General features: G+C 36.8%; 1 protein-coding gene across 7 annotated transcripts in view; it reads right to left on the bottom strand.

Annotated features, from left to right (window-relative positions):
- Positions 1-17,784, bottom strand: part of IL15 (interleukin 15) — a 101,508-nt gene that overhangs the window by 67,951 nt on the left and 15,773 nt on the right. For 6 of the 7 annotated variants that reach the window (XM_033215341.1, XM_033215339.1, XM_033215338.1 and 3 more), the window contains one exon: positions 11,357-11,478. Coding sequence is in view for 2 of the 7 variants with exons in the window: in XM_033215343.1 (XP_033071234.1) it covers positions 11,363-11,478 (116 nt within the window). In the remaining 5 variants the exon portion in view is untranslated. Of the gene's footprint in view, positions 1-6,385; positions 6,544-11,356; positions 11,479-17,784 lie in introns of those variants that run through there. The other variant, XM_033215345.1, reaches the window with a different exon arrangement.

Here is a 17,784-nt window from a genome sequence, read left to right as displayed (position 1 = left end):
TAGAACTTCTCAGTGACAGCAGAAGCCCATCTTAACTACAGTGGCAAAGAGATCAACTGGTATCATTCAAGACTCACACACCTGCCCTACCTGATGTGCCAAGTCTCTGTGAGTACACCCTTGGGCAAGGATGAATCATTTGAGGCAATGTCTTGAGTTCCATTCATTCATTTTTCCATTGTTTATTAAGAAGAGGAAGTGTCATAGATACATTAAGGAGATTCTTAGGAGGATTTGGGGTATGTATTAATTGCCTCTTTCTGAAGACTTACATCATTAGATCCCAGCCTCCATGAGGACAGGAAGCCCAAACTATCCCAAAGGAATGAGCCTACATGAAGTGGTCTACATGAAGAACAACTGACACCTCCACTTGACACTTCTTATCAACCTGACATGCAAACAAATTATCCTTCAGGTACCTCAGGGAGCCAAACCCAACCAGTTGCCTGTTTTTGAAAATAAAGTTTATTGGAACCCATGTTCATTCATTTATATATTATGAATGGTGTCTACTATCGTGAAACAGCAGAAATATGTAGTAATGACAGGGACTGTACTTAAATCTTGCAAAGCCAAGAATACTTACTCTCTGGCTCTTTAGAGAAAAATGTCCTGTTTCCTGCCTCCCAGCCTTCAAGTCTTCCATTGAAGCCCCATGCACCTGGAGCAGAAACAACCATACCTGTTGTGCCCTGTCTACATTCCTGATCTGCAGAATTCATGAGCATAATAAATGGTGTCTTTATTACATGAAGTCTGAGAATAATTTGTTATGCAATCTGAGCACCTGGAACATAGGTAAATATAGTGCTTGGAAAATTTCAAACTTTTGTTTGTTAAAATCTTGGATGATCTAAACCCATTTCATTTCTTCCCTGTTCCTCCATCTCCCAACACACATACATTCAGATCTTTGTAGTCTTTAAATTCCACCTAAGATTAAGGAACATGCCCACCTATCTCCCCTTTAGTGTTTGCAACCTAATATACTTTCCTTCAAGAAAGCAAATAGTAGTTACAGATGTCCTAATTAACGAACAATGTTTTGTTCATGTGGGAGAACTTCAGTTTCACCTGATGTTTCCAGATCTTCCAAACCATGAAGTATCATTTCACAGTTAGTCTTTGTTTCCTAATCACTGTAAGAATCTCTAATGAACAAGCAACACCCTCCAGTCTCATAGCACTGGTAACTGTGGCTCATAGTTCATGCAAAGAGATGTCATTAAAGTACCCAGAATCATTTTCTGTATTTTCTCCTTTTGTCATTCATCAAAATGAAGGTTTCATGAAGAAGATTAAAGGCCATTAAGTAAAATACACCGTCATGATTCCTTTGAAATGTTTTATGCATTTATTAAAACTAGGGCAGTTTGAAGTGAAAGGTCAGCCAGTGATAATCAATTTCCTTAAAATGGATATGATTCTCATTAAACATTTAGCATTCGGTTGTCATCTCAAAAATAAAATAAAGTGGCCGGGCGCGGTGGCTCAAGCCTGTAATCCCAGCACTTGGGAGGCCGAGACGGGCGGATCATGAGGTCAGGAGATCGAGACCATCCTGGCTAACACGGTGAAACCCCGTCTCTACTAAAAAAAATACAAAAAATTAGCCGGGCGAGATGGCGGGCGCCTGTAGTCCCAGCTACTCGGGAGGCTGAGGCAGGAGAATGGCGTAAACCCGGAGGCGGAGCTTGCAGTGAGCTGAGATCCGGCCACTGCACTCCAGCCTGGGCGACAGAGCGAGACTCCGTCTCAAAAAAAAAATAAAAAAAAATAAAATAAAATAAAATAAAATAAAATAAAGTAATGTTTCTTTAAAAGTCAGCACAGGAAGATTGATAGATCTGACAAAATAAGAATTACTAATTTCTCTAAGTTAATGTATAATAAACAAAATGATGGGATAACCAGACTTTTAAAAGGTGAGATAAAAATATTAAAATGTACTTGTTCCTTAATATATTAAGGAATTATAAAGTTTGGTTAAAAAAAAACTACAAAACAAAAATATCTCTAAAGAACTTGAACAGATAATTTTAAGAAATAAAAATACAAATAGCACATGAATGCTTTAAATAACTCAACTTACACAGTAATTGAAAGAGGTGAAATTTTTCACCTTACATAAAGGAATTGCAAATTTGTATTTTGATTTTTTTTCTATAAAAGTAATATGTTCACATGGCTAAAAAACAAAACAATATGAGAAAGTATTTACGTAAAAATTAGGCTTCGATTCCTGTCTCATTCACCCTATTTGTTGTCCCTCCACTCTGGTCTCTGTAGGCAACCATTTCTATTAATTCTTATGCTTCCTTGAAAGTTTCTTTATAAAACGCAAGCAAATTTAGAAATATATATTTATATTCTCTCATTTCTTAAATAAAATCAAATGACAACTAGCGTCTTATGTGGAGTTGAACACCTTTTTTCTGAGTTGAAATGCTATTTGCAATTCTTTTTATGTAAACTGTTCATTTATGTTCTTTGCCAACAGCTCTACAGTTTATATTTCCCCAAATGCCCCAGTTTCTAAAAGCTCTTAATATATTAGGGGGGAAGTGCTTGGTGATTGGAGAAGTAAATATTTTTCTCAGTTTATCATTCTTGAATTTCCCCAGAGGGTGTTTTTGTTGTTGGTTCTTTTTGCGTGTGTGTGTGTGTGTTTTGCTTCCAACCAAAGGATTTTTTTAATGAGTCAGATGTATCTCTGTTTTTCCTATTTTAGATGCTGGAATTGAGTAATGGTTAGAAACTTTCATAGGTTATTTGGGGGTTTTCTAAATATTAAGTCACAAAAACATAAAGGTTTTACTTCCACCTGCTTAGGTCTTAGAGCTTAAGACTTAACTTGTCTCTTGCATCTGCTTTGTTGGCTAAAATCTCTGGTACAGCATTAGTAGCAGGGTTGAGAATTGTGCATCCTTATCTGATTTATACTTTTAACTGAATAAGCAGAAATGTCTCTAGTGTTTTTTGTTTGTTTGTTTGTTTTCATTACAATAATGGCTTTGAGACAAGATGGTGTGTTTGTGTGCATGTGTGTTTGTGTTTGTTTGTGTGCATTCTTAGGGCTCAAAACATAATATTTCAAAATGAAGGCCTCAGAAGCAGCCTCAGAAGCAAGTTTCTCTCTGATCTTCTATTCTCGTGTCTCTCAGCCTCATTCTTCCCCAAGGAGAGCTATAGAAACTAGAAGCCCTCTTCCTCAAGGCAGGTCATAGGAGCCAGAACCCCTTTTCACCAAAGCCAGGCATAAAACCTAAAAATATTACTCTAAACTTCCCTGACCTTTCCATGTAACAGTTGGCCAAAAAGAAATTAAGACTCTCATTCCAGAGGGGCCATATCCCATACCTGGGAGGAAGGAAAGCTGCATAGATAGGGCAAGAAGAATCCGAACAGGCTTTATTGAGATTTCCCCACCAGGTCTATTAACATTAGATCAGATCATGCCATTTGTGTCCAAGTACAGTTCTACATTAGCTGTTTATGCTTCAATCATGCCTAGCTAATGAAGTCTCCGTAAACGTTCCAAAAAGACAAGTATGAAAATGGATAGTTTACCCTGAGTCTTTGGGTCTTCATTTTTGAAGGCTTCTGTGTCACATGAAACTATGATCAAATACGTGTGTTATGCATTTCTCTTGTTAATTTGCCTTTTGTTAGAAGGGTGTAGGCTGTGACCTTTATAATGGGGAAGGAAGGGATCACCCCATTTCTGCCCCTACAGCATAAATAGTTTGTCAGTTCGCCATGTTCATAAAATGTTTTAACTCTTATTTTATTGAGTTGTCTTTTTAAAAAATAACCACAATGGCTGTTGAATTTTGTCGAATAAATATTCAGCATCTATAGAAATTAGCATATGATTTTTAGATCAATTAATGTGATAAATTATTTTCATAGAGTTCATAATATTTCATTCCTAGAATGAACCCTGCCTGCTTGGTCATGATGTTACTTTTTTAATGAGTTACTTTTTTAATGATTACCATTTTAATTAGTTGCTGGATTTTTTTTTCTGCCAATAATAGAAGAGTTTTGCACTGATATTCATAAATAAAATTGGGAAATAGTTTTCTTGTGAAATTTGTATCAAGCTTAGATATCAGTGGCATTCTCACTTCATGGAAACAATTCGGAGTTTGTATTCTTCTCTAAGAGTTTAAATCAAACTGCATCTCTTCTTAAAACAAATCATTAAATAGAATGTAATATGCAAAGGATGCATGTTGTAATAGCTAAGTAATAACAACAAAAGAAGGAAAAGCTACATAAAAGCTGAGTCAAACAGAAAAAAAATAGGTTGATGAATACAAACACAAATTACATTAAATAAAAATGAACTAAATACTCTGTAAAAGACTAAGATTGTCAGGCTGAATTCAAAACAACAACATAAAACACAGCTACCTGCTGTTTACAAGAGATGCACGTGTATAACATGGAGAAAAAAACGGGCTGAAAGCAAGTGGATGAGAAAATATATATCATGCAATATTAAATGAAATAAGCTACATTAATAACAAAGCAGACTTTAAGACAGGTAGCCTTATTACAAAGATGATGGTGTGCATTTCTTAACTATGAAAAGGTCAAACTACCAGGAAGGTCTCACGTTGCAGAATCTATAGTCTTCTAAAATCACAGCTTTAAATCTTATAGGCAAATTCACCGTCATTGTGGGTAATTTAAAAACATCTCTTTCAAAAGCTGATAGAATACACAGTAAAAGAAAAAGTCAACAAGGACAGAGTAGATGTGGACAAAACAATAAATTTGACCTACCTGTTCTCTAAGGTGCATTGCACTCAATGGCAAAACTTACTTTTGTTAGGTCCTCTTGGAACATTTGCCAAAATTAACCATATGTTGGGCCTAAAGCAAGTCATGACAAAACTAAAAGGACTAAAAGTACTCAATGTTTTATTCTCTAAAAGAAACCTGGCTGTGAAATCTAAAACTGAAAAAGACAACTAGGGAATCTTCAATTGCTTGAAAATTAAGCAATACATTTTTAAATAATCCATGGAACAGAAAAAGAAATCCCAATAGAAATCAGAAAAACAATAAAGGTATGATGGGTATGACATCATCATTAGACACAGAAAAAAGTATTTTATTGAGGGGTATGATTCCAGGAAAGCAGAAAGAAGTGAAAATAAGGAGAAAAAATAATAACCACGACAACAATAGCAAAACAGAAACGAAGGATGGAGGGAGCCAATATAAGGGTATGCAACAGAGCTCGTCATTTCTAAGTGCACAGCGGTACAGAAACTGTACTTTAAGAGGTCACACCCAGGCAGAGAAAAGGGGAAGAATGTGTTGCTGACTTCTGTATCCCATTGGTCAAAGATGAGCCACATAGGCTATTAACTTGTCCACATCTCCGTACAAGGAGAACAGTCCCAGGCACTAAGTGCACAATGCAGGCAGGAATCCAACTCTGCCTGTCAGGATGCACCTTGTGAAGTCCATTGGATCTTACGAGAAAGGCACATGCACCAGCTCTGAGCTCCCTCCAGCTTCCTCACTAGAAGCTGCCACCAAGGGATACAACCCCTTCCTTCCAATGCATTTCTCTCCTTTTTAAAAGATGTGCTTTCTGAGATCTGCCTCTTATGGGGACAAAAACATCTTTCTCCAATTCTCCCAGGGATGACTCCCTATTTAAGTTTAGCTCCCACTCAAAACAGGGCTCTTTCCTTCTTACCTGCTGGCAGTCAGCAACATCTGCTATCACTGTGGCCCCTCCACACTCTCATTCCTCCTGGCAGTGCTTCCTGCACAAATTCTGCTAATTCCAGTTGCTTTTGCCTATCTACAGTAACATGTTCTAGATTTTATGGTTACTCACTGTCTCTGGGTTTTGCTAGACCTAGTTTGTGGGATTCCCTTCAATCCCATTCTCATAATTTTCTCTGTGGTTTCTAAGATGAGAATTACATTTGGCATAAACTGCTGCCCCTATTCTTCATAGAACCAGAAAGAATTGTGAAACATCAGCACTGGTGAGGATGCAGTATCACCAAGACTCATATAGAGATGATGAAGGTGTAGGGATGACAAAAGTGTCAATCTGTACATCATTTTTGGGATAAGAGCTGAGCACCATTAAAATATTTATTACTTTAGACATCTTAGTTCCCTTCCTAGGAAATGTACCTAATGAAATTATCAGAAATATGGACAAAATTTATTCAAAAACATATTCACTGAAGTATTATTTATAATAATCAAAAATTAGAGAAAGGAATGATGGGTTGGAGCCTGTTTTGAATTAAAGTATTATATATACATTAAAATAATGTTTACTTATGTAATGTCACAGAGAAATGTCACAATTTCCCATTAAACAAGCAAAACCACAATGCAATTTTTCAATCTTTTTTATAGCAATCACGTAAACAAAATAACCTTGTTAACAGTCATGCGTTTAGCTGCCTTCTAGTAAGTACGGCAACTGGTGATATTTTTTCCACTTTAAACTTTTTTGTAGTTTTCAGTCTTCTATAATGAGCACATATTACCCTGATAATCAAAGAGATAAGAAGAAATAAAATTAAAAACTTTAACTAAATTGAGTTAAAAGCGGTGACTCAAGGCCACCCCAGCTTGTCAGCTGCATCCCTAGCTAAAATAAAAGAGGAGGGGCCTTGAGTGAAAACATGCACTGGTGAAGTTTTTAGTAACTTAGTTGATACCCAAATTCTGCTTTATAAATGTGTTTATTTTCAGAATGTAAAAATTATAGCAAAGAAATCATAATAAAGACTACAAGTGAGATTCGGTTGGCAGAAATGTTTCAAAGTTTCTTTAGCCTTGAGCCCATTACACACCCCAGTTGACTATCCAAAATAAAAGGTAACTTCAAGGGATTAACTGATACAAATAGTGCTTTTCTGGGTTCTTGTTACAGTAAGAGCAGAGTTCACCAAGGAACAAATTACACTTACTTGCCTGTTTTACTATGCAAATTGAAAGAGATACTTGAGGTCTTTAATTCCATCTAACCTAAATCCTGACATGAATAACTATTATTGGCCACCAAAAAATAACCAATCAAAGTGCCCCTGTTTTTAAGTATCCTGACAAAGGAAGCTGAACCTAAAAATCTAGGAATCAAAGAGAATTCATAAAAAGAAAAGCAGAAGGCACACTACACTCTTCTTATGACTTTGAAACACTTATTTACTACTCACATACTAGGGGAGATCTCTGTTTAAATCTCTTGCATATTTCAAGCGTAATTTCATTTAAGCAAAATTCCCCTGCCATAGCTTATTTGCCACAGAACTGATCAGAATAATTTTTTTAAAAAAAAATGTTTATTCATTCCATCAATATCTCAGTGACAAGACACTTTACAACTACCTTGTTATTACTAAAAATGTCTTAAATATTATCACTCAATACCCAAAATTTCCCCCTGCTTCTTTTTTAACCCCTCAGTGGTAGCAATACCTAATTTGTGTGGATCAGTAAGACACCGGCCAGGCACAGTGAGTCACGCCTGTAATCCCAGCACTTTGAGAGGCCGAGGTGGGCAAATCACGAGGTCAGGAGTTCGAGACCAACCTAACCAACATGGTGAAACTCCGTCTCTACCAAAAACGCAAAAATTATCTGGGTATGGTGGCATGTGTCTGTAATTACAGCTACTCAGGAGGCTGAGGCAGGAGAATCACTTGAACCTCAGGGGCGGAGGTTGCAGTGAGTCAAGATCATGGCATTGCATGCAAGCCTGGGCAAACAAGCAAGACTCCGTCTCAAAACAAACAAACAAACAAACAAAAAAACCCACCAGTAAATTTGTTCTTGAGTTTGGGGAATTCTTTTTTTTGTTTTTGTTTTTTTTTTTTTTTGAGACGGAGTCTCGCTCTGTCATCCAGGCTGGAGTGCAGTGACGCGATCTCGGCTCACTGCAAGCTCCGCCTCCCGGGTTCACGCCATTCTCCTGCCTCAGCCTCCTGAGTAGCTGGGACTACAGGCACCCACCACCGCGCCCGGCTAATTTTTTGTGTTTTTAGTAGAGACGGGGTTTCACCATGGTCTCGATCTCCTGACCTTGTGATCCGCCCGTCTCGGCCTCCCAAAGTGCTGGGATTACAGGCGTGAGCCACCGCGCCCGGCCGAGTTTGGGGAATTCTTAATGAAAATTCCAAGAAACAGTAATTTCTAGGAAGTTCATGAAGTTAAGGGGTAAGTTTCAGTTTATAAATAATTACTGTCAAAGAACATGATTTCCGTGTTTCTTCTTTGAATTTATAGTTATTTTATTTTCTCATACTAAAAATGATGGAAAAATAAAGAAACTGCCTTTTTCCTCTTAGAGTTCTTATAAAATGTTTCAATTTCCTTAAACTTTTACTTATTTTACTGTTTATCTTGATCTATTATACATGCTACAGAATTCTATCTGAGGATGTTAATTAGAAATTATAACTGGAAGTGAAAATAAAATGTATAGATTCACTTTACCAGTAAGAAGCCAGATGCTTAGATTTATTTCTGTGGCTTTAATGCCACACATACCGCATAAGGAAGTTTCAGTCAATGATAGACTGCATATACAATGAAGTGGTCCCATAAGATTATAATGGAGCTGAAAAATTCCTAGCATCTGGTGACAAAGATGTCTGTATTAGTCCATTCTCACATTGCTATAAAAAACTACCTGAGACTGGGTAATGTATAAACAAAAGCAATGTTTAATTGACTCCAGTTCTGCAGGCTATACAGGAAGCATGACTGGGGAGGCCTCAGGAAACAAAATCATGGCAGAAGGTGAAGGGGAAGCAGGCATGTCTTACATGGTCAGAACAGGAAGAAGTGCGAGCAGGGGGAGGTGCTACATACTTTTAGACAACCAAATCTCATGAGAACTCACTATCATGAGAACAGCAAGGAGGAAGTTTCTCCCCATGATCCAATTACCTCCCACCAGCCCCCTCCTCCAACAATGGAGACACAAATCCAAACCACATCAACATCATAACGTCATAACAAGTGCATTGCTCAATTTATGGTGATGCTAGTGGAAACACACTTACTGTGCTGCCCGTCAAATAAAAGTATAACATAAAATTATATACAGTACATAACACTTGATTATAACTATGTTGCTGGTTTATGTATTCATTATACTATACTTTTTTAATCATTATGTGTGGTGTACTCCTTTTACTTATATTTTCTTAAAAGTTAACTTTTACACTGTTGGTGGGACTGTAAACTAGTTCAACTATTGTGGAAGACAGTGTGGCGATTCCTCAAGGATCTAGAACTAGAAATACCATTTGACCCAGCCATCCCATTATTGGGTATATACCCAAAGGATTATAAGTCATGCTGCTATAAAGACACATGCACACATATGTTTATTGTGGCACTATTCACAACAGCAAAGACTTAGAACCAACCCGAATGTCCACCAGTGATAGACTGAATTAAGGAAATGTGGCACATATACACCACGGAATACTATGCAGCCATAAAAAAGAATGAGTTCATGTCCTTTGTAGGGATATGGATGAAGCTGGAAACCATCGTTCTCATCAAACTATCACAAGGACAATAAAAACAAACACCACATGTTTTCACTCATAGGTGGGAATTGAACAATGAGAACACTTGGACACAGGGAAGGGGAACATCACACATCGGGGCCTGGCATGGGGTCGGGGGAGGGAGGAGGCATAGCATTAGGAAGTATACCTAATGTAACTGACGAGTTAATGGCTGCAGCACAACGACATGGCACATGTATATGTATGTAACAAACCTGCACGCTGTGCACATGTACCCTAGAACTTAAAGTATAATGAAAAACATTATATAAAACAAAGTTAACTGTAAAACAGCCTCAGGAAGTTCCTTCCAGAGATATTCCAGGAAGAGGGCATTGACATTATAGGAGATAACATCTCCATGTGTGTTACTGACCCTGGAGACCTTCCAGTGAGATAAGATATGGAGGAGAAAGACAGTGATGTTGATGATACTGACTCTGTGTAGACCTAGGCTAATGTGTGGGTTTGTGTCTTAGTTTTTAACAAAAAAATTTAAAAAGTAAAAATTAAAAAATTTTAAAAACAGGAAAAAGCTTACAGAATAAGGATATAAAGAAAAACATTTTTGTACAGCTGGATAATATGTTTGTGTTTTAAGCTGTGTTATTACAAAAGTCAAAAAGTTAAAGAAAATGTTTGTTTCTTTAAAAAATTATAATCTAAAGTGAATTTATTAAAAGAAGAAAAATATTTTAATAAATTTTGCATGACCTAAGTGTACAGTGTTTATAAAGTCTACAGTAGTGTCAAGTAATGTCCTAGGCCTTCACATTCACCCACCACTCACTCATTGAATCAACCACAGCAACTTCCAGTATTGTAAACTTTATTTATCCTAAGTGTCCTATGCAGGTATTTTTTTTTATCTTTTATACCGTATTTTTACTGTATCTTTTCTATGTTTAGATACACAAATACCATTGTGTTACAATTGCCTACAGTATTCAGTATAGTAACATGCTGTACAGGTTTGTAGCTTAGAACCAATTGGCTATACCATATAGACTGGACATGTATAGATTATACCATCTTGGTTCGTGTCAGTACAGCCAAGGATGTTCCCACAACAGAATTGCACAATGATACATTTCTTAGAACATATCTCCATCATCAAGTTATACCTTACTATATTTTGTTAGTTATTGAGATTGAACTTGACCTTACATTTCTCTAAAATACTCCTCAAAAGTCTCAATTAGTCTTTTTAAAAATCTAATCTACATTACCTTCTAATATCCTTACATTAGTAAACTAATTCAAAAATTAGATGGTTTGATTACATTTATTATTTAATTTTAAGCACCCAAGTTCTTTCAAAATTAATCCAGTAATATACAGAAAGTGATGTGCACAATTCTGTCATTTTATATGCCTAGAATTGACAAACTATGACCCAGAGGCCAACCACCATCTGCTGCCTGTTTTTGTAAATAGTTCCGGTGGGACACAGCCATGCCCATACACGATGATGGCTGCTTTCAAGCAATAGAGCAGAGTTGACACGTTGTGACAGTGATCATTTGACTCAAAAGCATATAATATTTACTAAGTGGCTCTTTTCAGAAAAAAAATTATGTGCAATATTCTGTGCCCTCAAATATATGCTTTAAGCATGCAATAACAAACGGTATATTTTTTAAACCAAGATGCTCATTTTAAAAGTTCTAGGTATATATAACTTCACCTGTTTTTCCACATCTTCCTTATTTTTAGTTATGCTATTACATAAAAGTATCTATATTGCATGATACAATTTTTAAAACTTTACTTACTCGATTTTATATGGGCTGGTTATCTGCTAACATTGATTTCTGTGCTCTGTATGATGTCACCATCGTGGAACGTGATGGAACACTGCTCCAAAGAGCCACACGGCCATATATTGGAATGGATTCTGTAAGAGCCAAAGGTAGGGATAAAAGGATTAATAATTATGTATTGAGTAATCCTCCCTTCCTCAGATTTATGGTTACCTACATACCTGATCATGCTATAAAAAAACAGGAAGACTCATACGGAGAAAACTACATAAGTCAAGACTGAACTTCTTAGGGAAATCTTTTCTACAATCCTCAGAGTTCCCCACAATTTAACTTATGTCCTTGCTGACTAGAACTACATCATTTTGGAGAAAAACATATCTTATATAATTTTGGAGAAAAAAATCATATATCATTTTTTAAAACCTATAATGCTTCATATAGCTCTTTAGCAAAATGTTTTTCTCTTTATCACAAGATATCACAAAGCACATGTGATGTCAAATGTATTTGTTTGATATCAAGTTACTGACCAAGTCTAAAGAAGGTGTTGAAAATGAGTTGTAAACGTATACTCTAAAAGTAAAGTGGCAAAGTCTCCACTCAAATACGAAGTAGTAAACCACAACATCACAATATAGTATAATATTTTAAGGTATATGTGATTTGAGGGGGGTATAAGCATGTCAACAGACTATATGATTGGAAAACCTAAAAACAGTATAACTTCTGTTTTTATAAGGGTAATCCAACTTATGCCATTTTAAAAAGTAAAGTAGTATAACTTTTATTTTATAAAATAAATTAAGAAACATCTTAACCAAATTTCAGTATGATCCAAGAATCCTTGTGAAGCTTTGTGTTGAAGAGAAAGATTAAGGTTTTTTAGAAAAACTTACATTCAATTTAAAAGTTGATCCTACACCCATACAGCCACCAATCTTAAAATTGCTTCTTCTTTTTTTTCCTTTTTGTTTGCTTCTCTGCATCATATTTGTATAATACCCACTGCTTTAAATTTGATTTCACTTCCCATTTCCTTATCCAAAAAGAACATTTTCTTTTTCTTGGATATATTTTCCATCCTCTTTATGAACCTGCATCAACTCTACCAGGCACACTTAACAGAGGCCCATTCCCTGAGCCCTTTTCCCTCTCCTGCCAGGAAACAAGCTTCCATCAGTAACAACCACAATTGATGAATCCTGCAGGAGCATGAGAATGAAATTCGCAAGTACCGTAAAAGACATAGGATGGGCATTTAGACCCATCTGATTCCCAAACAGATGGTCCTTGAGAAATTGCTATCGCTGTTTATCTACACCTGTTTGCTTCCTGAGCTTCTAAAGGGAGAATAAATAAGAGCTTCTAAGAATGTGCTTTAAAGTTAGTTACGCTCCTCTCTCTTTTACACCTCATGCCAGTATATTCCTTCAATTTTATCAATATGGGCCAATGTTCCTAGGAAGATAGCAGGCTAGCTTCTTCAGCAAACACCTAACAAGAGGTAACCAAAATATTTTTAAAATAATAAGCTCTAATTTAGCTCTCTTATTCAATTTTGCCCCAAGAGTCTGCCCCAAGTTAAGTAACATATACTTGAAAGCATTATAACAATGCACGTTTTTTCCATCACTGCACAGCAGAAATATTAAAAAATTAGGGCTTATCTATCCACATTATTGGCCTCTCTATGGCCAAGTATGTCTTTGGGAAAACTTATGTCTGACCTTAGAATTTAATTAGCACATACTGAAATGGAAGTAGATGCAAAGAATGTTATAAACTCTAAAGAACTTTCAGTTCAGTATACATATTTCATACAGCAAGAAACTGAGTCCCGGGAGACCGAATGACTTGCTGTGACCAGCAAGATACTCTAGGAACTGATAAACATTTCCTTTAAAAACTTGAAGATTCTATACAGTGTTGTAGTGAACAATGAAATTCATTGTTCCAGTTGATAGCTCACAGCTGAGCCCCTCCTGAGAAATGCTTCCAATGGAAGAAAGCTGTCTAGCATCAGGGAGTGGCTCTCCCTTCCAGGAATCTGGCCTGCTTCCCTTCCAGAGTTGGAACATCTCCAAAGGGACATCCTGCCTCTAGAAGGCTCCCCATGGGATCCTGTGAGGCCACTGTTGCAACTGCATCACAGTCCAACTTCTCCCTCTGCCCACCCTGTTTTGATCTGCTCTCACTTCTATCAGGTGTTGTTCTTTTTTTTTTTTTTTGAGACGGAGTCTTGCTCTGTCACCCAGGCTGGAGTGCAGTGGCTGGATCTCAGCTCACTGCAAGCTCCACCTCCCGGGTTTACGCCATTCTCCTGCCTCAGCCTCCCAAGTAGCTGGGACTACAGGCATCTGCCACCTCGCCCGGCTAGTTTTTTGTATTTTTTAGTAGAGACGGGGTTTCACCGTGTTAGCCAGGATGGTCTCGATCTCCTGACTTCGTGATCCGTCCGTCTCGGCCTCCCAAAGTGCTGGGATTACAGGCTTGAGCCACTGCGCCCGGCCAGGTGTTGTTCTTTAGAACATGCCCCAGTAAGCCTCTCGCATGAACATTTCTATCTCAGTCTGCTTCCCAGGAACCTGACCCAAAACAATAGTGTATTCTGTTCCTTGAGAAAATATGAGGTTGGGAAACACTTGGATTACATCGAAGCAGATTATTACAAGATTTCTTTTAATTTGACAGTGTACACTACGAAACGTCAACAAATACCCAGAGTTAACCAAAGTTACTTAGCTATAGAACCCTTTTGAATATTGAACATCTCATGAGACTTGTGTTCTGTGGAATACGGTCTGGGAAACAGGAATGCAGTCACTCTAGCTCACTTTAGAATACAAGTATTGAAATTACTCATATGAATATTTTCTGTAATAGCAAAAGAATGGAAAAAACTTAAATGTCCATCAGTAGGGAAATGTTTAAGTAAATTATAATACATGCATGCAATGTAATATAATGCATCCATAGACAAGAATGGGAAGTTTTTTTTAATACTAGCATGAAAATATATCCAAGGTGTATTTTTTAAGTAAAAAGAACAAGGTAACTCAACAGTGTTTATTTGGTTTCAGAAAGGGGTTAAGTACATATGTGCACTTTTGTGTGTCTGCACAAAACAGTTATTTGTAAGGACATACACTAGAAAATGACAGCACTGGTTGCACCTATAGAAGGGAATTGGAAGGCGCTTTGAACCTTTTGAAGTTTAAACCATGGGAATGTATTATCTATTCATAAAATTAAAATCAAAATACCACAAAATATTATATAGCACAGATTTTAAATACTTTGTCTAATCATTTATGAAGAAATTTTGGGAAAAGAACTATGACATTCTCTATAAAGCTACTTAGACGATGAACTCTTGGAAGACAAAATTCATTTAGAATGCCCAAAGCATGACACAGTTTCTGAACCAAAGGAGACTGTAAATAATTTTTTTAATTGAATTCTGTTACCTCCAATGCAGCAACAATTTAAGATAGTACCCCTGCTGTTGTTGTTTTTTTGTTTTTTTACAATGTCTAAGAAACTCTAGAAATGGAGAAAAACTAGACCTTACATGAGTATACTTTCCTAGACTGGGTTTCCTGTGATTAGCCTGTAGTTAGCAACATTTTAAAGTCTCCAGACCTGTGTTGTTGATCATAATAGCCATTAACCACATGTGGCTATTTAAATTTATCTGTAAATTAACTAAAATAAAACTAGAAATTCACTTTCTCACTTGAGCCAGACACACTGCAAGTATTCAAAAACCACATGTGGTAAATGGCTATGATTTTGAAAACAGAAGACAGAACATTTTCACTGCAGAAAGCTCTGTGGGACAGAATAGATCCAGGTATAGACTCTGGTTTCAGACAAATCTGGGTTTGAAATCTGAATTAGCCCCTTACTAAGTGAAAGGTTTGGGACAAATTAATTTCTCAGGATCTCACTTCTTTTTTTTTTTTTCTTTTGAGATGGAACCTTGCTCTGTCACCCACACTGGAGTGCAATGGCACAATCTTGGCTCACTACAACATCCACCTCCTAGGTTCAAGCGATTCTTGTGCCTCAGCCTCCCAAGCAGCTGGGATTACAGGTGTGCACCACCAAACCTGGCAACTTTTTGTATTTTTAGCAGAGACGGGGTTTCACCATGTTGGCCAGGCTGGTCTCAAACTCCTGACCTCAAGTGATCTGCCCACCTTGGCCTCCCAAAGTGCTGGGATTACAGGTGTGAGCCACCGTGCCTGGCCTCAAGGGCCACACTTTTTTCATCTGTAGAATGGGGAAAATGGCAATTGTGAGGTGTAAGTGAGCTCATTCATAAAAGCTGCATAGAACAGGCCTTGACACACAGTGAACACTCAAAACTGTCACCTCTTATTAGCAATTATCCACCACTGTGAATGTCACAGCTCACTACCAACCAGTCACCTCATCTATCACAATTATCCTACTCACTCTTCTCACAGGAAGATAAAAAAGTATCCACTAACATCCCTATAGTCTAGTTCATTAAAGTGCCAGTTTGCAATTAATAAAGCTTGCCCTAATTTCTATTTCAGGAAAGTCTTGCTATGAGAAAAAAAAGTCACGTGGACTAAACCTGTGTTAGGGATGTGGCTAGTTTATATTCTGGTACAAGCTCTTTATCAGGCCAAATACTAGCAACAAACATTTTTATATTTGGATGGTAGTGGTCTTACTGGGAAGACATACTCCTTGATATGATTTGAACATTTTCACAAAAAGGAAGGCTGTCATATTTTGCCATGAAAAGGGTAAAGCCTAGTACAGTAGCATTGAAGGGGCAGAGACAAACTGAGGTAGTCAAGGTGAGGTTTCTACAGCTGGCAAATTTGAGCAAAGTTTTGAAAACATAAAAACCATGATGGGGAAAGAAAGATAAGTAAAGAAGAATGATAAAGAAATAATACCAAGACAAAGGAAAGAGTAAGAAGGAGAAGAAGCCTTATAGCTTTAACCCTTCAAGAATAACGAAATATTTTCCTTTCATTCCATAGGCCAAGGCATTCTCTTTTAGTGGTAGCTTCCAACAACAGAATTTGTTAGGCCTGAATTTAGTAGTGGTCAATTTTGGCCTCTCAAGTCCCATTATTATATAGTAGAAATTATATTTTATTTATATTATAAATATATTAATTACTTATGACTACATATGTATGTCATACTTTTAAACTCTAAAAATAGATATAGAAAGCTATTTTGATGGTTTTCTGAATAGTTCCAGCATTTGCAGTTAAAGATAAATAAGTCCAGACAACAGAAAGTTCCCAGAAATGCTTTTAAATTAATGTCCTTCTTTTGAATTCTTCAGGTATTTATATAAAAAGATTTGCATAAGAATTATCCTTCATCATAAAAATCAGCCAATTATTACTAAACAATTTTCCAGTGGTGCCTCTTTAGATAATTGTTTAACTATTAAAATGTATCCTGTAATTTATAACAGCCGTTTTGACACCAGTCTCTATGTGTTCACTCAGCGCTGCCACAGAAGACATACCTTGTCTGTTTTAGAACAAAATACCACATGAGAATTTGTAATGATGCACATTTCTTATTACCTGCTGATAATAACCTATTCGGTGAGAAGGACGCCTAATGATAGAGCACATCTCCCACTCACAAATAACTGGATTCAAACATTGCTATTGCATCTCACCAGCCCCTTACAGAAGCAAAGAGATGCGATGACCATAATCCTCAGGAATAACACTTAAATTTAAAAATCGAGGAACAGCTTATCTTTTACTAAGCACAAATGCACATTAGACCACAAATCCTCCAGTACTCTTTCTCCAGACAGTTTCGCTAGACTTGGCTGTCGTTCTTCTGTTTATTATTCTTGCTGATTGGACCTCTAGCATCTCTTGTTCCAACTACTTAGCTTCATATGAAATGTATCAAGTGATTTAGCCTGAACATTGGATCCCTGTAGCAGTCCCAAACGTCTTGTTTCTAAAACATTGCTTTCCAGTCTACTTTCTGACAAGTAAACTAACCTTCTCAAGTCTATATGAAAAAGCAATAGTGTTTATAAAACTGCTAAGGGGGAAGTTGTCTCTATTAATAAAGTTTATTTGGCAACTAGCAGTGTTTGGACTCCTGAGCTTTAATGTGGTCAGTGTAGTTGCTTTTTTCTCCCTAGATTGGACAGAACTTATCTTTTATAGCACTGCTGGTTCTTTCTTCTCCACTTGGGCTGTACAAATTATCTGAGACAGAGCTAACAGAGATCCTGTCCTCACGATAGGAGAATGGTCAGTTTTAGTACTGTATCTCCTATTTCACTGGCCTCATGAACTATTCTTATCTAAATGGTAGTTATCAAAACCATTATTATAAATAGATTGCCATACTTATCTTTATAATTTTTGCTTTTCATTTTTCTCTGCTTTATATCACTTCTATAC

This window comes from Trachypithecus francoisi, unplaced genomic scaffold, assembly GCF_009764315.1.
Source record: "Trachypithecus francoisi isolate TF-2019V2 unplaced genomic scaffold, Tfra_2.0 Lachesis_group1, whole genome shotgun sequence".
Classification (NCBI taxonomy): Eukaryota; Metazoa; Chordata; class Mammalia; order Primates; family Cercopithecidae; genus Trachypithecus; species Trachypithecus francoisi.
Note: the sequence above shows the minus strand (reverse complement) of the source record. Positions and strands in the feature narration are given on the sequence as shown.